The following is a 25,314-nucleotide window of genomic DNA, read 5'->3' as shown; positions in this document are numbered from 1 at the left end:
TTTAGTTATTAAAATCTAACATCCACCAATCAACAATCAACTAATATATTTATCCTAATATCTTGACTATGGCAAACTCATGATATAAGTGAAAGAGGTAACTAATATATTTATTAAAAGTCTATAAAATTAAAATGAAATTTTGATTGAAATAATGATGTTAAAGGTTTTTTTTTGTTGTTTTTGCATTCTTCATGTTCGTTGTATGGTTTATGTTCGGAATCAACTCATATATTTATTAAATGTCTATAAAATTAAAATGAAATTTTGATTGAAATAACGAAGTTAAAGGGGTTTTTTTTTTTTTTTGCATTCTTCATGTCCGTTGTATGGTTTATGTTCGGAATTCATGACTCCCCCTTCCAACAATGTTGTTTCCAAAATTTAAACTTCGTAGTAAAATTAAAGATTTAAATTTTATTGTATCCTAGATTATGGTCTCATTATAAATAAGTTTTTTTATTGATTTTATTTAAAAATATAAAAAAAACATTATAATAATATATTTTAATTGTATATAGAAGATCATTTTAATCATTTTTCAACTGAACTGATACTTGATATTCGATTATAAGTACCTTATACATTTGTTGGCTGACAAGGTTTCAAATATAAAGCATGAAAATACTGTTCAGAAAATTTTGTTCAGGTTTCTATTACAAACCATCAAATAATCTTACATTGAAGAGTATTGAAATGAGTTCTTAAGCAATTCCTGTCACTGATGTTGGCGGTTCTTCAACTGTCAGTTTCAGAGTATTTGGTTGCCTTGGTTTAGGCTATGCTATCAAGAAAATAACCAAAAGCAAGATAAATTTTCAAAACTGAAGTTTCAAGCAGCTGACGGATCAAAATGCTGTAAAATTTACATGTAAAAAGCTTGCTAGACTACTTTGTTTTCAACTGAAATGCACATTTACAAACTGCACTTGAGTGAATACCTAAGAAGAAACATTATACAACATCCTATTAAAAGCTGACTTATGCAAAAAAGCATAATAACAATCTTCAGAAAAGCATTAGAGCAAATCTTGGAATTCTACATGCACACTTATGCCAGATAAGGCCACTTTATTATAACCTCTTGACAGCAATGCAGTTGTGCAAGCAAGATGTGCCAGATTTCAACTCACACCTCGATATATGGCATTAGTTCTAAGGTCGTCCAAATTGTCAATGTTTCTGTATCCATTAATCTCCCTGAGACCTGTATAGCCTCGACGGAGTAGATATTCACGGTAATCATCTTCTACATAAAAGATCTTCTCCTCTGTGTGGACTGGTATATGATCCGACTCATCATAAAGGCAAACTTTTATAGGCAAACCTGAGGTAGGAATTTGAAAATAAACAAATAATAAGGAACTTCGTTTCTCTTCTGCAAATGGAAAAAATAGGGCCTGCAGCATGCAGGTATGCTTGATAGCATAATTAAGTGTAGGCTATATATCTTATATTGTGGTGATCTTGTGAGGGATTAAAATCCATAGGGATTACCCTTACCTATGTTCTGTAGATGATCAAGATTATTACATCATTTGGAGCTGTATCTTTCATCTATCATATTTTTATGAAATCAATTACTTGAGTTTATTTATTTATTTTGGGGGGGGGGGGGGGTGGAGGCGGGGTCAGTATAGTCAACAAAACAGCATGAATGTTGAACAGCATGAGTGTTGACGCACCTTCATCAAGGTGGAGAGTATAATTCCCTAAAGGCATCTCCCTGTCGAGGCTACGAACAATGTGGTCTTCATCCTCCAACAAAAACGCACGCTTAGTTCTCAATCTAAAAGCAGACTTAATTGCTTCTCGGATGGCATCAGCAGAACCATCTATACCAATCCTTCTGCTGTACTCCCCAAACTTGACGGTTATAACCCTTCCTCCATATGCTTGGCAGTCCACACCTACCAAAAAGGGTGCGAAAGAGAATCAGAAGTACAAAGATTTTCATCATAATCAAAACTTTCATGTCAGACAAGATTTCGGATCCAATGTTCATAATCAAAGAGCATTTAACACAAGAGCATTCAGTTGAGCAAGCACAAATAAAATGTGCACATGATGAACCCAAAAAAAAAAAACCTAAACATAGTGCTACATGCAAAATCTTCTTCTCTTTTTTTTTTTTTTTTTTGAGGCAACATTTTGTGGAACAAAAAAAAAAGCTTCATGTTTTTTGGTAAATTTGGTTCAGCAAAAATTCTAACACAACCTACCATTTCCAGGGGTCTCTCTCCAATTCCAAGGAGGAACCCCACTGTCTGCAACTGCATCAGCTGCAGCGATAGCAAGAGGATGGCCATCATGATCTAAACGTCTTTCAAGATTAAGTATTGGCCTACCACTAGCTGCATACCAGAATGCACAAACACAAGGAGATGCATGACTTTTAAGATAATTAGAGAAAAAACGTAACATGAAAAATAAAACAAGTGTTCTATGGTGAATAGATGAAAGACATGCTGCAGTAAAAGGTCATTCACTACAGATCACGCAGCAATTCTGTAGAGTACAAAAATGTTAGTCCGGCATGCAAGGGCATCAACCTGCACAATTAATCCTCTTTTCATTGTTTGATTCCCCATTCTAAATATTCCCAATAAAATAAAACTTTCATCAGATTGAAATCAAAGAGAATACATTACATAACCACATAATATAGATAGCAGGCTTATGGACCCCACTGATAGATGCGTGTCATCCATTAGATTGAACTAATCCACATTTCAGCTTCCTGCCCCTAACAAAAACATGTACATTGTGCAGTTAAAGGTTGTAGACGTCATGTGCAGGCATAACAAATTTCACCAGATGGAAGGGAAGATATAATAAAATATACCACCGACTGTCTAGAGATGCTAATTGCTCTCTAGGCAAAGACATTGTTAAGAACAGTTTCCATCTGATAATTATGAGTGCTCCATAGTAGTAGTAGTAGTAGTAGTAGTAGTAGTAGTAGTAGTAGTAGTAGTAGTAGTAATAGTAGTAGTAGTAGTGGTAGTAGTAGTAGTAGTAGTAGTATTGTAGATAATCAGCTGGTCTCTATTAGCACATGACTTACAATCTCAGGAGAACTTATCCTAGGTGGGAGCAGTTGGTATGTTGGGCTCACTACAAGGCCAATGACACTGTCACTACAATTAAAATGTCAAAATTTGCTGCAAGAGATTGTGAAAAAAGGTAAACAAACAACCAAGGCTGTCCACGGAGGAGTCTCAGCTTCATGAAAGATGTTAACAAAGCTGAAACGACAGGTTACTGAAAAGCAAAAAGTGATTGTTCGGTTTTAAGTTCATAAAGTACATCCGATTTGACTGATGAAATAAATAGAGGGGACAGTACCTAAAGATGGCCTCATTAACACAACAGGTAACAGTGTTGGCCATATGAAAAATATGCAAATAACTTGCAGCTCCCAAAATGGGAGTTTCAAGATAGATACTCTTCTCTAATCATGCCCCATAAAGCTCCTAAAAGCAAGCAAGAAGATGATGAGATATAGTGTCGATAAGATTAAGGCACTGCATCCAATAGATTCTATGTATTACCCAAATTAACTTGAAGAGAAATACTACAAGAAGAATATAAAGGATAGGAAACCAAAAAGATAAAAGAAGAAAAACCAGAAGAGAGCAATCTCAAATTGAAACAAAAAATAATAACCTTCAACAGGGCCAAATGACATGCCAGCATCCTCAAAACCTGCAAGAGTCAAACCATATTGGTAATGATTATTAAATTCATAGTAATGACAAGAAAGACTCGATATGTGTTGCAATAAGAATAAAGAAACAATACAACTATCTATCAGGTAGTCTACATGAACCCCCTTGCAACAAAGCGAGAAAGAGGGAAAGGACGCAGAAATCTCCAAAAGCAGGAGGCTAAATCTTATTTAGAATTTCCATTAAGTGATATGCAACAGCAAGGTATCATGCCCGCATAAGACAAAAACCCAGCAAACCTCGTAAAAGCAGCCAAGAGGTATGGAACAATATAGTAAACCAGATAAGACAACAGAGAGGAAATCAAAAGACCATAAATAGATGACTCTCTCTTTGCCTCTTCCAAAATAAAATTTGCAGATACCAACAAAATACTTCCCTACTCTTAATAAAAAGGTGGTATTCAAAATTTTAATTGAGCCCCTCATTATTTTTCAATGCATGACCCCTTGCTTCAAAAGTACATTTAATCAACGTTGAATATTTACCTGTCTAAGCTCTAACAAAAATATCATTTAAAAACTGCCATTGTGCAAGTTCTAATTTTCATGAGGATACATGAAGGCAAACCCACCTTCTTCAAAGCACACAATAAAGTCATAAAAAAGTAACAGGAGAAAGAGGAAGACTATCAAGTCATTTCCAGTCAAAGGAATTCGAACGGTTAGAGAACCAAACCTATTTCTTTCTTCAACTGCAGTTTATACTGCCATTGTCCAGTACGGGTATGATTAGTTCTTTTCTAAGATTTCCATGCATTTGAGGACTAGCATCATATTTTGATAGCAATATCCGGATATACGTCTGACACAAATACTTCAAGAAAAGATGGACAGAGCAAAAGTCATTCGACTTTAAAAACTCTAGCAGCAATTAACAAAAAACTTCTGATGGTATAAAGCTTAGACATCAGTATATACAGCGGAAACGCATTAATGCCATATCACCCAAAAACAGATTCTTGAATCCAAATAAAGCCTTTTAAAGAGGAAGTCCACAAAACCATCATTCAATTACAGAATAACAACAATTTAATATAAACTCCACTTGTCAAATGCAATTTTTTTTTTTTAAAAAGGGTAATAAAAAAAATATAGCATATACCCTTGTCAGCGAAATGCATATAAGAATCAACCTTAGGAGGAGGAGTTGGACTCTTATAAGCATTCTTCGTCCTCTCCCTTAAAATCTCTTCAATTTCCTTATAGTAAGACATCTTAGCAGACCCACTCCCTCTATCTTGATGCTTAGCTTTTTTAAACTCCTTCAACAAGTTCCTCCATTTGTCTGTACACATAGTTGGGGACCGATCGAACCCTTTCTCTCTCATCTTAGCCGATATCTGCTCCCACAAGTGCTTGTTGGATTTCGAAGTATTGAAAAGGCCATCCATTTCCCTTCGAAAGGCGATAAGGCTTCGAGTTTCGTCTTGAACCCAGGTCTCGGCTCGTTTCTTGGGGGCTTTGACTTCTGGGTCTTCGCAGCTGCTTTCACCTAAGATCATTTGCTGCTGGTGAGGAGGAGGGTGGTGGTGGTGGTGGTGAGGTGGCAAATCTCCATTGGTAGTGACGTCAATGATCATGTCACGGGCGGTAGCAGGACCTTCCTCCTTGTACAAATCTATGGAACGGGGTTTCTCCGATAAGTACATGGGGTTTTGGATCCGATTAAGAAATGGGTTTGGTTCTTTCTTGCACGGTTTAGGCTTTTAGGAGTTGAAAAAAGTGAGGGTTTTGACAAGGAGAAGGAGAAGGGAATTCATGGCGGATGGGATTTAATTTTGACGTGCTTTTATTTATTTTATGTATTTTGATAGGAATTATAGCAGAGAAAGATAGAAGACGAGGAGGAGAGCGTGGAGTTAAAGCTTGGGCAGTGAGTGTATTATTTGTATAATATAATATTTTATTCTTTGTTTTTGTCACTTTTACTTTCGTTCGCCCTTCTGCGACACTCTACATGGGTAGGGTCGAGTTTTAGCAAGTCTTAATAAAATTTTAGGCTCAATCACTAAGTTCAGGTTTAGTTGAACTGGATTTAAATTTTTGTTTAACTTTAATTCAAATTATAAATGCTAAATTTGGATTCGGATCGATCTAGACCATATTAAAGCTTGTATAATTGATAAAATAGAAAATATATTGATACTTATTATGAGGTATCGATATCTTGAGGAGGATATCAATACTCAAGTAATTTTTCTTCATGCATGTATCAATATCTTGTTTTGATACTTTCTATGAGGTATTGATATCTTAGACATATTTTCAAGTCGGTCAGGTTCAGGTCAAAAAGACCTTACCTAAGACTTGTCTATTTTCTAAATGAGTCTTATTTTTTTTGTCTAATCTCATTTTTCATGTTTATATTTTTATCCAAACCCTCCCACTTTTCAAACGAATCTTAAAGTCGAATTGGGCCACCCGACCCATGAACAGATCTACATTGCACCATGTTTTACCCTTTCACTCCATTTCCTTAGACTATATCCAAATATAACTTCCAATCATTATTTTTGGGTTAATGCACTTTTGGGGCTCAATTTAGCCATTGTTGTTATGTTGAGATTAATTTTTATTAAAATCAATTTTTTATTTTGATAATAACTTTTAAATAGGATTTGAATTTTCTTTCAATTAGTCATTAATATTTTCTTTAAAAATTGGATTAAAAGAAATTTAGGTTGTAGGAACAATTATCTAAGTCAAGCCCTAACTCGAAATCGAATTTCAAGTTCAAACTCAAAAAGTATATTAACCCTTATTTTTACTTCTTCAACTGAAATATATTGGGCAAAAATATCATAATAATTCTTGTACTATATTTTAGATTACATTTTGGTCCATCTACTAAAAATTGGCGAGTAATCCTTTTATAATAAAAGAAGTAGCAAAATATTTTCTCCTTTAAATTTGCTCATTAAATACTTCTATTGGGTTTGTATATAAAGCCAGGGGCCAAGTCAGGAAATTTTTTAGGGGGCTGAAATGAAATTTTAATTTTTAGTAGTCTATATTTTTATAATTTTTAAAGGATTAAATTAAATTTTCATAATCTTAGGAGGGGCCAAAGTGCAATTTTACCTTTACTAATTTAAAATTTTAAAATTTTCTAAAGGACCAAAACAATAATTTTCCATTTTAGGGGGGTCGAGGCCCCTACCAGCCCCCCCGGATTCGCCTCTGTATAAGGCATAATAACAAATTTAATCCTCAATCATTATTCACACAGAGATTTCTTTGGTAAAAAGGGCATTGCAAATTAGTAAATGGAATGTACTAGAAGAAGGCAAAAGAGGAAGACTAAAGTAATTATATAATGACCCAAAAGTCAGGGTTGTCAGAAAATGCAGTTTTGAGACCCCATTTCCTAAAATCGAGCCCTTAAATATTTACAGAGTTGTATTATACGTGAATTGAATTTTGGATAGGTAAGTTTACCGAATTAGTGATTTATTAAGGTTTAGGATCTAATTATAAAGTTCAATCCTTATAGATTTTTAATTAAGAAAGGAACTGAAAACCTAAATTGTGATTAACCTAAGGCCTAAAATAGCAATTAAACCATGTTATATATTATACAAGTTAGTGGACGGCATGGTTGTTTGGTTATGTAAATTGTTTTAAAATAAATTTTGTTATTAAATAAAAGTAAAACAATTATATATATAATGAGATAGTGGAAGAAGATGAACATTTCCATCTTCTCGGCTTGAACACCGAAACAAAAAAAGAAAACCTAAAAGAAAAGTTTGAAGCTTTCCACCTTGATTGTTAAATTGTAAAAGTTTTAGAAATTTACTATTGTTAACTTCTTGAAGTTTTAGGTATTAACTTGATAGATTTTAAGATTAGAGGTGAAAAATGACTAAATTATAAAGTTAATTGATAGTTTTGTACAATAAAGATTAAAATGCATAAATTGTGAAACTTGTTGTAGAAATGTGAAATAAGAAGTCCCTAATGAATTATGATGAAATCAGATTTCAATTTGGAGTTGTAGATGAGCGCAATTTGGAGTTGTAGAAATGAGAAATGAGTCGTCACTTATTTCTAAATCCTTATTCATCAATTTGGAGTTGTACAGGATTACTTAGGCTATGAGTCGATGAGCTTACTCGATTTTTGTCTGATGAGACATTAGATGTCAAATTGGTGTGATTGGTTGGATCCATGTATCCGTTTAAGTTCGGATCAAGTTAATAGGGAATTAAAATGTGAAATAGATTTTGATATTCAATATAGTTGTAACACCACGAAAGTCATTACAGTACAAATGTAGTGAAAAAATCGAGATGTTGTTCTCGATAAGGTGAAATAAGGAAATAAAGAAAAATGAAAGTAATAAAAAGGAGAAAGTTGAGTGATGTCAAAGAAAATAAAATCAAGAGGTATGTTAGGATAATTTAATTTAGAGTAAGGACAAAAGTGTAAATATGAGAAAAGTTAGTGGCTCAAGTGTAAGTATTTAAAATTTATGAGGTTAAAGTATAAATAGGAAGAAGGTGAAGAGTAAAATTTAAATTAGGTCAAGGTAGGCAGGACTTTTGGAAGCCAACACTCATATTGAATACTAATAGCAAGAAATTGGATGTGTTGTTATTTTATATCTTTTGTCTTATAATTACAACTAATAACTCTATTTTTTGATAATGGCTGAATTTGGCATTTTGCTTAAGCCATAGAATTCGGACAACATGGATTTCGGGAAGAAACAAACAAATATTGTTCCTAAAAATAACTGGGTTTTTTGCAGTCAACTCTGTAACACAAATTTCTTCTAAAAAAACCCAATATGAAAAGGTCAAACAAAAATGGTTTTTAGTCACCCAAAAATAACTAAGTTTTGCCAAACTCCAGGTTAAATAAATATAAAAGAGCAGTTAAGCAATAAACAAGAGATCTGAAGGGAAAAAGAAAGAAAGAAAAAAGAGAGGAGATGGATTCTGGGTTATCATGGGCTGACCAGTGGGACACTAATCCTGATCCTTCACCAGCAGAGCCTGACAAGAAGAAGAAGAAGAAGAAAGAGGAAGGTTCCACCAAGAGCAAGTTTAGCAAGTCAGTGCTGAGTTTCAAATGGATTAAAGAATTACGTAAGAAAGCAGAGCAAAAAAATAATGACGGCAAATAAGAACATATGAAAACCCTATCTCCATGGATCCTTCCAAATTTTAACTTCAACTGTTACTAGAACTTTTATATTCTTTTTTTTTATCCCTTTCTGGATCAAAGATGAGATTTATGTGAACAAATTAAAAAAAAATGTTGTTTTCATCTTATATTGTTCATTGGGTAAATTATATAGGAGTTTTTATTTATTGGATATTAATTTAAGTGTAATATAATTATGTTTTCAAAGGATAAACAATATGCTCATTGATGAGTTTATATATGAAACTTGAGATTTTTTACAGCAGGAAAAATCGCTTGGGACTTCAAAGGATTTTTATTTTAAAGGCTAAATTTTTTTTTGTAGTTCAACCAACTGTTGTTAAACTTTTTTAATCATTTAATTATAAAAAGTACAAAATATTATTTAATTCGTCATATTTTATCCTTTTATCACTAATTATTAACTAAATAACGGAAATATGATTTGATAGTTATAAGAGTTAATATAATAATAAATTTAGTTTTTAAAGTACATTAAGCTAGTTTTGATTGTAAAAAATAATAATCTTCAAGATTCGTGTGATTTGATCTAATTTTTTTAAATAATTTTAATCTCGAAATTTCAATTTTCAATTTTCAATTTCTCTAATTTTTTCTTTTTCCTTCTCCATTTTCTCTTCTTTCTTTCTATTGTTATTCATGAAAACCCAAAATCCAAAATTTGGCGGCCAACATCTACGACAAGCACCACTCGCTAGACATTGACCGTTGACCACTAGTTTAGTTGCGGCTTAAGCCCAAAACAGTGAAACACATCCTTAAATTTGTTCCCATTCCAATTCTTTTGAAGTAAATTGGTTTCAATTTTTTATTGATGACATGATATTATTATTTTATATGAAATTTTAACAAATAATTTAAATTTTATAAAATTTAAACCTTTAAAAAGTCATAAATAAAAATTATAATTCTAAAATTACGAAAAGAAGTTCTTCAATATTTAAAATTAAAAATATGGTTATAAATTCTCAATAAAAATTTTAAAACTTTCCATGAAAAAAATTAAAATTCTTCAATATATATATTATTAAATATATGAGTTAGTATGTGCTATATTTTTCTATAAGTAGTCTTAAAAATCAACATGTGTATTTTTCTTTAAAATATTTTATTATATTTTATAAGATATTTGCCAACCTCTTAACCCTACTTATAAAATCTAAAAACTCCACTAGTACATAATTTTTCTAATTACATTAATGGTTGTTTACATTTTTCATATTTTTTCATAAACAATTTTCATTTCTTTTAATTTGAATATTTGTTTTTATTTTTCATTAATTTTGGAATTGTTTACTTTTTTTCAAGAAAGAATTTTTTCTTTTAAAAAATTAGAAAAATCTATAAATTTTACAACTGTAGATTTTTTTTTACAAAAAAATAAAAATAAAAATAAAAAAATCAACATCCTCATTATCTTCTTTACAGCATCCTAGGTTCCTTCCTTTCTTTGCTAGGATTTACCCTCCAAATCATATCTTCTTGTTGTCGTCGATGGGGAAATAATACTTACGCCAGAACTAGAGTTGGAAAGATTGGAAAAACCCAAGCTCTTGTTTCGAGAACAAATTGTACACCATAAAGCAAAAGGAAAGAAGACTTGGATTGAATGTGTGGTTATAAAAGAGAATACAGAGCTATGTTTTAGCATTGATAATGAAAGGGTATTGCAAATAAAGCGATTGAAATGGAAACTTAGAGGCAATGAAGGGACGGATTGAAGTTGATGAAGTCTCAATTCAAGTCTGTTCGGATGTGTATAGTAGATTTCATGTTTAAGTTCGAGAATGAAGGCTTTGACATCCTTGAAGAGAAAATAGTGGGTTTTTTCAACGAGAGCGGTGTCGTTTTGTATCATCAAAGTTCAACTAGTGTTAACATTACAGTGAAAAAATATGAGGAAAAGCTTGTTGATGATTTGCTAACTTTGACGTCTTTTGTTTCAACACGAGGAAGATCCAGCACAATGGAGTGGGCAAGCATTAAGCACTCCCACTACCTCCTCTTTGCTTGTCTATGCCTAGAAACAACATTTTTCTTTCATGCTGAATTTTAGTTTCTCGAACATGGTATAGATATGACGAATTTTTTTACTTGTACAGATTTTCCTTAAAAAATTGAGTTTTTTTTACTTGTATATTTTGATTTTTTTATCCTTTATATATATTTTTAAAGATTTTTAAAATAATATATATAAATTTGTGTTATGACACAATAATTGATACATAATCATATTTTAACAAAATAACCAAAAAAAAAAAAAAGACAAAGGTGTGATGAAATTATAAATCTAGACCCAAGAAAAAGAGGTACTAACTTGGGAAACTAATTTCATTTTATAATTTCAAATTATTTGCTTACAATACAATGACCAAGACTGTCACACTTTTAGCTCTAAAAAAATAGTAGTTATTGATGATAATTGATGTTTACTATTATTTTTAAAAGGAGACATCAAACAAGTAGTTTCCAAGGAAAACCAAATAGATGACAAAGTAAATGATGGTACCCCTTTAGTCTACCGTGGAATATTTAAGACGAAGCAACAGTGACTTCAGTTTATCTGTTATTGCCCATAACTTTATTTTCATAACAATAAGTCGAGATGTCATATACCGCTGCTAGCAGAAAAATCATGGCCTGCCGTGCACACTGCTACGCAGCAACAAGACTGATCACAACCAAATTCATCCTGCAACAGAGGCCACAAATATTTCTCATTCTACAGTAACAGCTCATGTTCAAGTAGGCAAACTTCCATTTTCCACCTTATTCTCCACAACACAGATTTCAATACAGAATAAAACTTCTTAGGTCATTTCCCACCAACTTCAGTATTGACCATCCACAAGCAAACCCAAAAATGCCAATGAAGTGCCCAATGCCAACCATAGATGCAACACGAGGTTTTGCAATTTAGACATCAAGATTTTATTTGTAGCCTCCAACAATCTGAACAAAGCAACTCCAGACTAAACGTTTCCTCATACTCACCATCATTAATGCACCGGCCACACTGGACGCACCGTGGTATGCAAAGAGTGCATCCCCTGCATAACTGAGCAGTATGGTCTTTCTGCTGACAACCCTCTGCAGGACAATCATAAACAAGCCTCACATTCTCGCATCTCAGGCACATTTCGATATCAATGGCACGATCATCTTCACACACATTTCTTCTGTTATAAAAATGTGGCTTGTGCATAATCTGTTGAATTTGGTTGTCCATGCCCAATAACAACTTCAGCTCTTCAAAATGTTTCTGTGTTACACCATACACCCCAGCAATCCTCAAATGCTTCACCCCTTGTCTGCCCACAGACTTCAGAGCCTTTAGGCTATTCAAAATGCCCTCAATACTTAGCCTTGTACATCCAGGTACACTCAACTACAAGGATAAAATGTTCAGTAGCTTACAACGAAAAAAGAAAAAAAAAATAGTAATCTAAATATAAAGATGCAAAATATATATTAGACAATTAAAATATTTCCTAATCACAGCTAATGAAGTTTAATACCACTCTATCAAAAAAAAAAAAAAAAAGCAGACACAATTATGAAATTGCCAATTTAAGTTTGAAAAGTGCTTTGAGAGTTAAATCCAGTAACACCAGACAATATGGCAATTATTTGTTTGTTTCTTCCAAGCCTAAGGTTTTTCATGCACTAGAAAAAAGCACTCAAAAGAGGAAGAAGAAAAACCTAAGTATATCATTGCATTAATATGCAATCTCTGATTTTGATTTAGAGTTAGGCAACAAAGCATGTTGGCCAAATAGAAGTTAAACATTAATTTAAGAAAGCTGAAAGAAACTTTCACCAGTTCAATAAAAACATTGGACCTTGACATATAGCAGAAAAACGTAAGCAAACTAACCTACAGCAATCCTCCTTTCTTATAAGTCATTAGGGGAGATACTATTCTTGGTTCTACATATCTACAAATCAAGACAGAGTACGCATTTATCTTCTAGTAGTCACGTCTAAAGATTGTTAGGATTTAGACTTCAAGTAACAGTTTTCTAAAGCAATCTTGACAATTGGTGGCTTTACAATTTAAGAAAATCAGAGAGTAGCTAGCAATATCATTCTCCTGAAATAGTAAACTATTAGTCATATTACACCATTATTCTAGTTTATAATTATATACTCCTTATATGCATAATATGGTTAACTCATATGCAAGGGCATCAGCAAATATACCTACAACTTGGTACCAATACAAATCAAGATTCAGAAACTGACAGGAGAATCAAATTTCCAAAGCAACATACTAACCTTGACTAGCTTTGGATTTTCTTCAACCACGCACTGAAGGCCCTCATCGGTAATCCTTTGGCAATCTACCAGACTCAAGCATTGTAAGCTACCTTGAGCCCTCCTTGTTATTTGTAAAAGAACATCATCAGTTATCTTCTCGCTTAGTGGCTGATCAATGTGAATATTCCTCCATAAAAGGGGATCATTCTGAACTACAGATCGCAGTGACATACAAACACTTTCAACAGCAAATAGATCCTGCAGACCCAGATAACCAAAGGCAAAATTCAGAGCTTCATGAGGAGCTCCTTCATGTTCCTCAGAACAAACCTCACAATCCTGAAATTCGTCATTTTCCTGATCAACAGAAACCATATCTTCATTCCCAAAACACAAAATGCCCTGTGTACTATGAGCTGATCCAAAACCAATATGATCAGACACATTCCCTCTTTCCTTTGCCTGAGAACACACACCAAGTCCACCAGAAACACTGCCTTTACATTCGCCAGGAAATGTTTGGAACCACATTGAGTTGTTCCAAATAAAGTTCAATCCAGCAAACAACTGATGACTTCCATCACCTATCCCCACGTCATCTCTCACATAGCCACCGGAATCAACCTCTAAATCCTCAAGCCAACCTGTAATTGCGGTGAAAGTAGAGGTGATATCCATTCCAAATGGATCCGAGGGCAAAAGATCAATAATATCATTGGAAACAGGCTCGAGAGAACCAAATTGAGCACCGCTTTTGTCCCTACCATAATCAATGCAATCCTCCCTTTCGCAATTTGAGTGCCAAGATTCCAAATACCCATCTCCATTCTTCTGTGGGATACCTTCAACAAGGTAACCATTCACGATTCTCATAGGAGAAACCCGATCTTCAGTTAAATGAGCAGGAACAACAGGCCGATGGGAAAAATTCAAAGTCATGGTTCTATACCGTATATACAACCAATTCCCTTTCTTCAATATATACTATATAAAAATTAAAAAAAAAATTCAACTATTTTATTTTTTATTTGTTTTGGAGGGTTACGAAAATAGCTAAAAAGAAGGGAAAACGATGGGGAAAAAAAGAAAAAGAGGGAATTTTGAGGAGGATCTAACCTAATAAGAAAAACCCTCGATTTTGGATGGCAAACTAAAACAACGCACCAAAAATTTCAGAGTTTTTCTTGGGTTAAAATACCTAAACATCAACTACAATCCCAAATATGGGTAAACAAAACCGGTGGCTTAACCTAATTGCTGTATTCACACACAGACACACACACCAAAAAAAGAATCAAATAATTCTCCAAATAATTTCTTTTTTTACTTAATATAAATTTCTTAAGCTTATAACCCCTGAACACAAACCTAACCTAAACTAGGGTTTACGACGAATGAAATAGGTCAAAAGAAACTATACAAAAGGAAAATGATAGATCAAAGAAGAAAACCTGGAATAAGACATAACCAAATACCAAATTAAGATTACCAACAAAAGATAGATTCTTCAATCCCAATAGACAGAAATTATACCAAAAACTATCGCTTCGCTTCGAAAAACCTCTTGGAGACAAAATTGGAAAGTTTTCTCTTCTTGTTTTTTGTTTGGTGGTTGAGAAACTGGGCAACTCGATCCAAGCAGACAACTAGGAAGAGGTGTTCTTCCGCGGAGAGCGAGAGAAAGGAAACAGAACTGAGAACTAAGTAAGTACATTATTTTGGCATAATGTCTTATTTCACCCTCCAACTTTAAAAAAAATTATCTTAATCCTTTATTTAATTTTTTTTTATTTTTTTAGCCTTTAAACGTATATTTTATCAAATCATTTAAAAATATATGAAAAATTTAACAAAAAATTAAATGAATGGTTATAAAATTGGAGAAACAAAAGATCATTATGCCAATTATTTTTATTATTATTCTTTTGGAGCAGGAGAGCGATAATTAGGAGGAAATAGGATACGGCGAAATCGGTGACATTTAGCTCGAAGAGCAAGTGTTTAACATGATTGAAGGTGGGATGATAGTGAATCTCAGCATATTTAAGAATTTTATTTATTTATTAATTAAAGGTAAAAGACTTCTTCAATCCTTTTAATTTTGAAATTAAGTAAATTAGTTTCTCTCAAAAAATTAAAGCAATTTGATCTTTATCAATTTTGAAAGTAATAATTAAAGATAATTAATCACGGTGTTAACATCTTTAGTCAATTGTGCATAATTTTGATTGATATAAAATAAATTTAGTCCTCGATATTTACATATTTTATTATTTTGGTCTTAATTTTAAAAATCCAACAAATTTAGCCTCAACATTTATATAGTTACAAAATATTACGGGTTAAATTTGTCAAATCATAACAAATTGATAAAATGTGTAAATTATGAAAGCAAAATTTGTTATTATACCAACCAAATTGATGTAAAATTAACGAAAACATTAACGTTATGACTAATTGTCCTTAGTTTTAACTTTTGACTAAAAATTAAGTGTTAAAAATAAGTTAAAATTTAATTATTGAATTTAAATTATAAAATTTATTTGGTACTTTATTTAAAATTAATTATGAAATATAATTATATTATTTGATAAATATAAATTTTATATTATAAAATATATATTCTACATTTCATCTTTTATTTGCAAACATTTTACCTTATTCTAAACTAAAATCGAAACTTTTAAATATAAAGTTTTATAGGATAATATAATAATAAAATAAAAATTGATTTAATTGAAAATATTCTTCATAGAGTGATGAGTAGTTCTTACCTATTTATCATTTTTCATAATTTTTGTAGAAAATTTTTATTAAATTATTTTTATTTTGGATTATCAAACATATGTAAAATATTAAATCATAGAAAAATTACTTTTTAATTGATTTACTTTTTTCAATGATTTATCAAATAAGGTTAGTTTTGGTTAAAAACTATGGGATTTTAATATTTGAAGTTAAAATCTCATTATTTGTATATTTTATTTTAAGTGTAAATTTGTTTTTCATAAATTTAATATAAAAATACAAAAATAAAAACATCTTTATAGTAATGTTTTTTTTAAACATCTTTATTTTAATATTTTTTTTAACTGGTTGAATTGGGCCCGATATATGAAATCGGACTGACAGTCCAACCGGTGGCTAGACCGGACCGATCGAATCATCACTGGCCTAGACCGAACCGGCTCGGGGCACTGTAAGGGTATTGCACTTGCACCACCGGACACGGCGGTACCGATGGCTGCGACGGCGGCGGTTGGTCGTCAGTTGCTGAACATAGAGGTGTTCAATTGGTTAACCGACCCTAACTATCATTAACCGAATTGACTGACCCTCGAACCGATTTTTTTTCAAAAAAATTTAACCGAACCAAACTTTTTAAGTTAATTCGGTCGGTTAACCGAATTAACCGAAATTTATATTTTTTTAATTTTTGGTTAAAACAACTATAAAACATATCAAAAATTAACCGACTTAACCAATTGATTAATTTATATTTCCAAAAAATTAACCGAACTGACCGAATATTTATATATTATAATATTATTTATTAAATTTGGTTAATTCGATTAACTGACCGATTTTGAATTGAATTAACCGTTAACCGAACTTCTAAAAAAATATTTATCGACCCTGACCGAATTAATTCGGTTAACCGACTGATTAACCGAATTCATTCGATTTTACCCGAAATTTGCACACCCCTAGTTGAACAGTGAAAAAGTCACACTCCTATTGGGACTATACCAGAAAATTTAATTTTAGATTAATTATTTTAAAAATAATATTATTTTAATAGTTTAATATTTAATTTAATTTAATACTTATGTTAATAGTATTTTATTAATTTAATATTAAAGTGATTATCTTAATATTAAATTTAATTTAATGTTTATCTATAAGATAAACATTCTATTATTTTAATAAGATTTAATATTAAATTTGTAACAGCCCAATTTTGACCCTAATCGGAATAGTAGTTTCGGGACCACAAATCTGAGTCTGAAAAATATTTTAATATTATTTTGTAAGTTTCTTATGTGTGAATTTGATTGTGTGAAATTTTTGTGTTTTAATTTTTGTCGTTTGAGTGACCGATTAAAGAAAATGACTTAATCACATAAAATTAAAATTTAGGGTTAAATCTAAAAGTACTTAATTTTTGTTGTCTTTATAAAATAGGGATTTATGATGCAATAAAGCCAAAATATAGTTAGTGGGTGGTATTGGTCAAGAATAACCTTGTATTATAAGGTTTAAATATTTAGAAACAAAGGTTAAATAAGTAAACTAATAATTATGATAATATATGTTATATTATATCAAATTAAACTCCATTTTTCTCCATCTTTCTTGACCGAAACTAAACTAAAGAAAACAAAGAAACAAAGCTAGATATTCGGCCATTGATTAGTTTGATTCAAGGTGAGTTCTAGCTCGGTTTTTGATAATTTTTATATTTTTGAGATCGTTGCTTCAAATACTTCAAAACCATTGTCTTAATTTTGTGAATTGATAATGATTTTGAAATGTGCCATTGATGAATGTTTGAGTTTTATGATGTTAGTTGATGAAATATGAAATATATGTGTAGATTAACATGTTTTGTATTTGAATTTTTGGTGAATTTGAGTAATTAGGGCTAAATTGAGAAAATAATTTTTTGAAGGACTAAAATGCAAAATAAATGAAATGCATGGACTTGTATGAATACAATAAAGATTCGGCCTAACTATGTTGTTGTGAGATTTTGTGTATTTTGTGTTTTATGCAATAGGGACTAAAATGTAAAAAGTGTAAAATATTTGGGGTAAAATGGTAATTTGCCAATTTATGTGTTTTTGGACTAAATTGAATGGAATTATATTTAAATTAGTTTATTTTGAATACATTTAGATCAAGAACCAAAGAAATCGGAGTTGGATCGAGGAAAAACCAAAGTCATCGATTAATCGTCCTATTCCGATTTTTCATCGTCCGAGGTAAGTCTATTAGCAAATAAATGTCATTAAATTAGAATGTATATGAATTTTATATGCTGAATTTAAATGTATGAATTTTTCCTACTAATAGTCGAATGTCTGGATGCTTGTAAGTTTTGGGTACGAGTTCGATTTTACTAAGATACGATGTTTGAAAAGCTTAGAATGAATCTTAAAGAATAAGTAGGATCTCCTATATTTGAATTATGTGTATGATCGACTTTATATCAGTGATATTCACGCTTTGTGCCTAGCAGGCTTTATGCCGGTGAATTTTATCAAGCTTTATGCCTAGCAGCTTTATGCTGGTGTATCAGATCAGGCTTTATGCCTAACAGGCTTTGTGCCAGTGTATCATATTTGGATTTGTGATTAGTAGGCTTTATGCCGATGTGGTATCGAATGGGATTAATAAGTTATAATGATCAGGTATGTGAAGTTTAATTACCTATTTGATAATTAGGTAAGTAATTTGGTTGGTTATATAACAAAAATGATACACATTGCTATTATAAGTATATGTGTTTATATAATAGGTATATTCGGCCTTATGTTAATTATTGGTATATGATTGGAAGCTTGTGTATAAACAAATGGCTATGACAAAAATGACTTGGCATTAATGAATGTATTAGTAATGTTTATATATGTGTATATTCGGCTTTGATAAATTGCTTATGAAATTATATGGTTTATATATATTTGCTAAAGGCTTACTAAGCTAAGTTAGCTTACTTTGTATTTTTATTTGTTATTGCTTTATAGATTTTGGGGGTCGTTACATGCTCGGGGATCGTTAGCGAAGTCATTCACACTGTCGTCTACTTTCGGTACTTTTAAAAGTTTTATTTCAAACTTATGGCATGTATAGGCTAATATGTATTTTAGTCTGATTTTGAACATGTATATAATAAGCCATGCGAAAATGGCTTGTTCATTTTGTAAATTTTAAAATTTATGCTTTTGCTTGATGATTGTGTATGGTTATGATTGGTTGATTAGGTTTTGGCATATATATATAATGTGTCTAGCAATGAGTTAAATTGGTAAATGGTGAGTTTTGATTAAAGGTTAAATATGAGTAGTGCATATATTTAGCTAGTATTCGGTTAGGGTATTTGACTAGTTAGGCTCGGTTTTGAATGACAAAGAATGTACATGATCTAAATGACATGGAAGTTAATTTGGATGATTGATACTTGAAAGTGTTAATTAGTTGTATATATATGAATTAGAGGTATGATAATTCACATGCGAATTAGATATGGAAATCATGTTTGCGGTTGAATATAATATATTAGATATGTTAATTAGCTTGCAAATTAGATATTTATGATTTGACATTTATATTCTAAAATGGTTAAAAATTTAATTTGGTAAAATGTATATCTGGATATAATGTTTAAAATGAAATGATATGGTAATTGAATATAGAAATGGTTTTTGGTTTTAGGGTGTTATTTGTATGGTTTGATGATGTTAAAATATGGTTGATCATGAATAGAATTACTTAACATTTTATGAGTAAATGATTATTGAATTGTGAGATATGACTAAAGTATTTTAATAGGTGCATGTATAATGTTTATTAAATATTACATGTGTTATTTAGTTAATGGTATAGGTTGGAAAGATGTAATATGCGAAAGTATTCAGTTTTATAAAATGGTATGGTCATTGATTTGCTATGAAATGGATGTAATCATATAGGTGTCTCGATATATATATATATATATATGCTCAGTACATAAAATAAAATATGATTGATTATAAATTGAGTATTGAATATCCTAGAAACGATGGTCACATGGCTTGAATTTTGTAATTATCAAATATGTACAAGTTGGTTTTGATATTTGAGGGCTTGGCTTGAAAGTTTTGAATTAGAAAATGTAATTGAAATGGTTAGATATTGAAATATAGTTCATTTAAGAGAATGTTCGATAAAACATGATTTGTGTGATTAAATATGTGATTCAAATAAATGATTTTGACTTGTATGAATAGGAAGTTGGTTTATTAATTTACTTTGAAATTTTTTTTTACATTACTATGCGTATGAATTGTAGAGAATGTCTGATCTGAACTGTGTTTTGTTTAGTAATGCCTCGTAACCCTAGTCTAACGACGGACATGAGTTAGGGGTGTTACAAAACTAATATAATATTTAATCATCGTTGAACTCTTTAAACTATCTCTATATAAAGAGAGCCTTAGGTCATTATTTACATACACTTGAATTCAATAGAAAGTTGTAGAGAGAAATTTTCTAAAGAGATTACTTCAGAAAATTTCTATAGATATTTTTCTAATTTACAATTTGACCCAAAAATTTAGAGAAATTGCAAAATCACCCCACTAGTATTTTTTGTGAAAAATTTTCTGATTCGAAGCGAGCCAACACCTGGCAAACGCGAGCTTGAGGATAGCGGAGAAGACTACTCGGTCGAAGCACTCATCATAGACGAATCGAAAATGTACAATTTTGATTAAGTGTTTATTACTTTAGATATCACAACTAAGATCTTTTTTTGGAAAATTTTTAAAACTTTGGTTTTTCACTAAATTTATTTTCCACTACGTTTTCCAAACCCATTTTTTCCAACAGTGGTTTATTAGATGCAACCAGCAAGATCACTTGGCTTGGATTCTTTTTTATACACCGAGGTACCTAAAAAGCAACCCCAAATGGGATTTCTTTGGTTTGTGCATGAATTGACCTAAGTTTTGAACTGCAAACGATATGTTCGGTTGTGTATTGGTCAAATATAGCAACCTGCCCAAAAGTTGTTAGTATACTGCAACATCAGGAATCAACTCATCACCATCAGCTCCCGGTTGTACAAACTCACCATACTCAATTGAAGTGAGCTTTTGATTCTGTTCAAGAGGTGTACTTGCTGGTTTTGCTTCTCCTAACCTAACATTGGCTATCAACTCCAACGCATACTTCCTTTGATTCAACACAATACTTTTGTTTGATCTTGACACCTTTATACAAAGAAAATATTTTAGCTCACCCAAATCTTTCATCTTAAAATTTTGATGCAGAGCCTTTTTAAGCTCATTGATCATATTAACATCACTTCTTGTGATTCTTGTGATTAGCAAATCATCAACATAAACAAGTAATATTACTATGTTGCTTCATTGCAACAACGCCTCAATAAGCTTTAGATTCCATTGTTGAGAAGCTTGCTTTAAACTATACAACGACTTGAGCAAACGACACACCTTGTGCTCCTCCTGTTTGCGAAAATCTTCTGGAATGTCCATATAAACCTCCTCATACATATCACCTTGCAAGAAGGCATTGTAAACATCCATTTGGAAAAGAGGCAATCTATTCATTGCAGCCACACTAATGAAAGTCTAAGCAGTAACATGTTTAACCACAAGAGAAAAAGTTTCCTGAAAATCAACTCTAGCTTGTTGGTTGTACCCTTTTCATACCACTCAGACTTTAAACCTTTAATGGAACCATCAGAATTATATTTGACTTTATAAACCCATTTGTAGCCAATAAGAACCACACCAGATAGAAAAAGCGCTACCTCCCACATACCATTCTCCTTCAAAGCTCGAATTTCTTGTTGCATAGCATCGACCCATATTGGATCCGAGATGGCTTCAGTATATGTTTAGGGTTTAGATATGGCAAAAATACTTGCTGCAAACAATTGAGTATGAACAGGTAAATGTAAAGAGGAATAAACATGAGAAATAGGGTATAAACCTGTATCAATGGAAGTAGAAGATTGATTGGAGCAGACATAATCCCTCATTCATGCAGGTTGCTTAACAGACCGTGTGGTGTGTCTTAATGGGTTTGAGGTGGAAGATGCTGGTTGAACAGAATGAGATAATGATTTTTCAAAGAAGAAACAAGACTGGCTAGGTGAAGCATTATCGACCGGTAAAATCAGTGAAGTGGGCATTATAAGAATGGAAGGCATGGGCTCAAGATCAAGAAAATTAGAGCTATCAACTGTAAGGAAAAAAACAAAATTTTTGGTGGAAAATTTAAAAGCAAACACATTTTCATGAAACACAACATCACGATTAAAAAAAATTTTGGTTTCAAGATTGAATAATAGGTAGCCTTTTTAAACATTAGAATATCCCATAAACACTGAAGGAATAACTTTTGGAGAAAATTTATCATGATAATGAGGTGTGGTACCATAACAAAGACATCCAAACACTCTTAGACGAGAAAGATTAGGTGGTTTATTGTATAAAATTTCAAAAGGGCTCTTCCAATGCAAGAGAGGAGCGTGAATCGATTAATCAAAAAATAGATTGTTAGTACACATTCGCTCCAAAACTTACTAGGCATATTGTATTGAAATTTGAGAGACCTAGCAACTTCAAGCAAATATCTATGTTTACACTCAACAACCCCATTTTTTTGGGGAGTGTAAGCACACAATGCCTAACATACTAAAATATTCACTACACTCATTCTTGAAAAACTCATATCCATTGTCACTACGAATGTATTTTATATTAGCTGAAAGATGATTCTTAATCATAACAATGAATTGTTTAACATATACGGGGGTATCACTTTTAAATCGCAACAAATACACCCATGCCATTCTTGAGTAATCATCAACAATGGTTTAACAATACCTATGACCACTATAAGTAGAAACTCAATAAGGCCCCCACAAGTCTATATGGATAAGAGAAAAAATAGCATTGACACGAGTTGTACTTACAAGAAAAGGTAGTCTAGTTTGTTTAGCAAGAGGACACACTAGACACTATTTTATGCTATCGCTATTCGAAACTGTGCTGGGAAGATTAATCACCTTATTCAATCTTGAAACAGAGGCATGGTCGAGTCTAGTATGCCAAAGAAAAGATGGTTCAACATTTGCTGAAAGAGATGTAATAGGTGTACTTATAGCCACCTTAGTTTGTCGAAAAGGTTGCTGGATGTAAAAACCGTCTTGCTCCCTACCAATCCCCTTCATCTTTCCACTTGAGAGATCTTGTATAAGACAAAATTTAGGACAAAATGAAACAAAATAGTTGAGGTCAGTATTGAGTTTAGAAATTTGAAAGAAGGTTATAACGAAAATTTGAAATATAAGGAACTTTTGTAAGCTGAAGGTTAGGGTGAATAGTGCAGGTGCCGATGTGGGTGATTGAGGTAAATGAGCCATTTGGTATTCGAACATAAGGAAAATACAATGCATATGCAACAAGGAATTCTAAGCACTGGAAAGCAAAAAGTATGTGGTCAGTAGCTCCAATATCCATGATCCAGTTATTAGATACACCAACCATACCTGCTAAACTTGCGACAACTTCAACTACATGCTCATTGTTCAACAAATTCAAGATTTGCTGACATTGTGCTTGAGTAAACAGAGGTGCTTGTTGACCATTCACGACACCAACATCACCAGCCACATCACTACCACTAGTTGAATCACTAATTGATGCATTGCTCACCATGAATCTAGATGCATTATTAGCCGTCTTATTAGTGAACTTAAAATCATTCGGGTAACCAATTATCCTATAACAATTTCTCTTTTATGCCCTTTTTATCTTACAATGATCACATGTCCCATTAAATATCCTCTTTTGATTTACATTTGCTGCATTTGTTGAGTGTAAGTAAATCGAATCAAAACCTACAACACTTGGACTGTGCTACCTCTGAGATTCCTCTTGCATGAGTATGGAGTGTGCTTGATTTACAGATGGCAACAGATTCATGAACAATATTTGGTTGAGCACCACATTATAAGACTCATTCAATCCCATCAGAAATTGAAAGAGACGCTGTTGTAAAACATGTTCAACATTTTGCCTCGACTGATCACAACCACATGAAGAAAAAGGTACAAGAGCATCATATTCATCCCAAAATAATCGCAGCTTAGTGAAATACACATATATAAAATTAGTACCTTGAAGATGCGAAGTAATCTCACGATGCAAAAAATAAACCCTAGAGCCACCAACTTTATGAAACACTTGACTAAGATCCTTCCACATAACTGTTGCGCTAGAGGCAACTACAATTCCCGCCGAGAGCTCTCTGCTAACTGTATTCAGGATCCAAGATAATACAATAGCATTACATCGCTCTCATTAATAACTCAAATCATATGGTAGTAAAGCCTTAGAATAAGTACCATCCACAAACCCTAATTTGTTCTTAGCCAACAATGCAATCTTCATGGACTGACTCCAAACGTTGTAATTTTCAACTCCAAACAACTAATGAGACACTAATAGGGCACCTAGAGTATTCGACGGGTGCAAATAAAGGGGGTGGTTGAAATCAACAACCAAATCAGAGGGACTCACCATGATTTCAACCTAGCAACCAATACCAAAAACAAAGAAGAGTGTTGAGCACGAACAGATGAAGCCACGAGCAAGAACAGCGCAAATAACCATGAGCAAGAATGGCGTAAAGAACTACTAGCAAGAACAGCACTGATGGGAAGAAGATGACGTGAGTAAAAACAAACATAGGTTATTAGCTGGACCACACCCGACAAACAAATTTAGGCCAAAGAAATAGTAGAAAATGGGTTTGACTATCAAACAACATAACCCAAAAAAAAAAATAGTGAAGAACACCAGCAAATCGAGACTACTTTATGCGGACTACAGTGACCAGAAAAACAACAATCACTAGAGCTCTAATACCATGTTGAGAACACGGACAGAGAATCAAGTGAGAAATAAACTATTTAGGAAAATTGATTTTCTTTAAAAAAGTCGTATCTTATAATTACAAATCTACAAACTTTATAGATTACATGCTAACCATCTATTAACAAACTAACTATTCTAATAACAAGACTAACTACCTAACAAACTATCAGGTAACTTCTTAACAAACCAAGGTTCGAGAATAGTGAAGAATTGACCGAATCTTACTAAGTTCGAAAACACAAGTACTAATTTGGTAAAGTTTATTTATATGGATAACACGACACGATTCAATTTTATGAATTTAAAAAAAAATCATTGTGCAAACTAATTGTCTTCTAAATTGTTTTTCCAACAAATACATCTTCAGGTCATTCAAGTCAATACCCACAAATCAAAAGGTCCAATTTACGTGATTTGGATTGATTCAAATTTGAAAGTTTGGTTACTCCACGAGGTGGATCCTCAAATATGGAC

At 32.1% G+C, this 25,314-nt stretch overlaps 4 protein-coding genes across 5 annotated transcripts; 1 reads left to right on the top strand and 3 right to left on the bottom strand.

Annotated features, from left to right (window-relative positions):
- Positions 1-796: 796 nt before the first annotated feature.
- LOC105764317 (trihelix transcription factor GT-1) lies at positions 797-5,613 on the bottom strand. Of its 2 annotated transcripts, XM_012582857.2 has the most exons (5): positions 4,836-5,613; positions 3,670-3,708; positions 2,223-2,354; positions 1,686-1,910; positions 797-1,327 (listed from the first exon to the last, which is right to left on the bottom strand). In XM_012582857.2, exons 1-5 carry the CDS (start codon positions 5,380-5,382, stop codon positions 1,125-1,127), a joined length of 1,146 nt encoding a protein of 381 aa, XP_012438311.1. In that variant the 5' UTR covers positions 5,383-5,613; the 3' UTR covers positions 797-1,124. The 2 variants fall into 2 exon arrangements, with proteins under 2 accessions (XP_012438311.1, XP_012438312.1); XM_012582858.2 differs by lacking the exon at positions 2,223-2,354.
- A 2,755-nt stretch (positions 5,614-8,368) lies between these two features.
- Positions 8,369-9,093, top strand: LOC105762487 (uncharacterized). The gene has a single exon (XM_012580270.2). It carries the CDS (start codon positions 8,670-8,672, stop codon positions 8,862-8,864), a length of 195 nt encoding a protein of 64 aa, XP_012435724.1. The 5' UTR covers positions 8,369-8,669; the 3' UTR covers positions 8,865-9,093.
- Positions 9,094-11,222: 2,129 nt separating this feature from the next.
- LOC105764315 (F-box protein SKIP14) lies at positions 11,223-14,881 on the bottom strand. Its single transcript, XM_012582855.2, has 2 exons — positions 13,184-14,881; positions 11,223-12,293 (listed from the first exon to the last, which is right to left on the bottom strand). The coding sequence occupies exons 1-2, from the start codon at positions 14,102-14,104 to the stop codon at positions 11,829-11,831; spliced, it is 1,386 nt and encodes a 461-aa protein (XP_012438309.1). The 5' UTR covers positions 14,105-14,881; the 3' UTR covers positions 11,223-11,828.
- A 7,694-nt stretch (positions 14,882-22,575) lies between these two features.
- On the bottom strand, positions 22,576-24,880 carry LOC105764314 (uncharacterized). The gene is made up of 2 exons (XM_012582853.2): positions 23,451-24,880; positions 22,576-23,149 (listed from the first exon to the last, which is right to left on the bottom strand). Exons 1-2 carry the CDS (start codon positions 23,617-23,619, stop codon positions 22,920-22,922), a joined length of 399 nt encoding a protein of 132 aa, XP_012438307.1. The 5' UTR covers positions 23,620-24,880; the 3' UTR covers positions 22,576-22,919.
- Between the last annotated feature and the right edge of the window lie 434 nt (positions 24,881-25,314).

Source organism: Gossypium raimondii, chromosome 12, assembly GCF_025698545.1.
Source record: "Gossypium raimondii isolate GPD5lz chromosome 12, ASM2569854v1, whole genome shotgun sequence".
NCBI lineage: Eukaryota > Viridiplantae > Streptophyta > Magnoliopsida > Malvales > Malvaceae > Gossypium > Gossypium raimondii.
Note: the sequence above shows the minus strand (reverse complement) of the source record. Positions and strands in the feature narration are given on the sequence as shown.

What these genes read in the sequence shown, in the direction of transcription:
- LOC105764317 (XM_012582857.2), bottom strand. Translation starts at nt 5,382, where the DNA reads ATGTACTTATCGGAGAAACCCCGTTCCATAGATTTGTACAAGGAGGAA. An exon ending in TATGCATTTCGCTGACAAGG is followed by an intron (nt 3,709 to 4,835) that starts GTATATGCTATA and finishes TGACTCTTGCAG; the next exon opens with GTTTTGAGGATGCTGGCATG. An exon ending in GTCATTTGGCCCTGTTGAAG is followed by an intron (nt 2,355 to 3,669) that starts GTTATTATTTTT and finishes TCTGGTATGCAG; the next exon opens with CTAGTGGTAGGCCAATACTT.
- LOC105762487 (XM_012580270.2), top strand. Translation starts at nt 8,670, where the DNA reads ATGGATTCTGGGTTATCATGGGCTGACCAGTGGGACACTAATCCTGAT.
- LOC105764315 (XM_012582855.2), bottom strand. Translation starts at nt 14,104, where the DNA reads ATGACTTTGAATTTTTCCCATCGGCCTGTTGTTCCTGCTCATTTAACT. An exon ending in AAAATCCAAAGCTAGTCAAG is followed by an intron (nt 12,294 to 13,183) that starts GTTAGTATGTTG and finishes TTATCCTTGTAG; the next exon opens with TTGAGTGTACCTGGATGTAC.
- LOC105764314 (XM_012582853.2), bottom strand. Translation starts at nt 23,619, where the DNA reads ATGGTGAGCAATGCATCAATTAGTGATTCAACTAGTGGTAGTGATGTG. An exon ending in AGTTGTCGCAAGTTTAGCAG is followed by an intron (nt 23,150 to 23,450) that starts GTATGGTTGGTG and finishes GTCTTATACAAG; the next exon opens with ATCTCTCAAGTGGAAAGATG.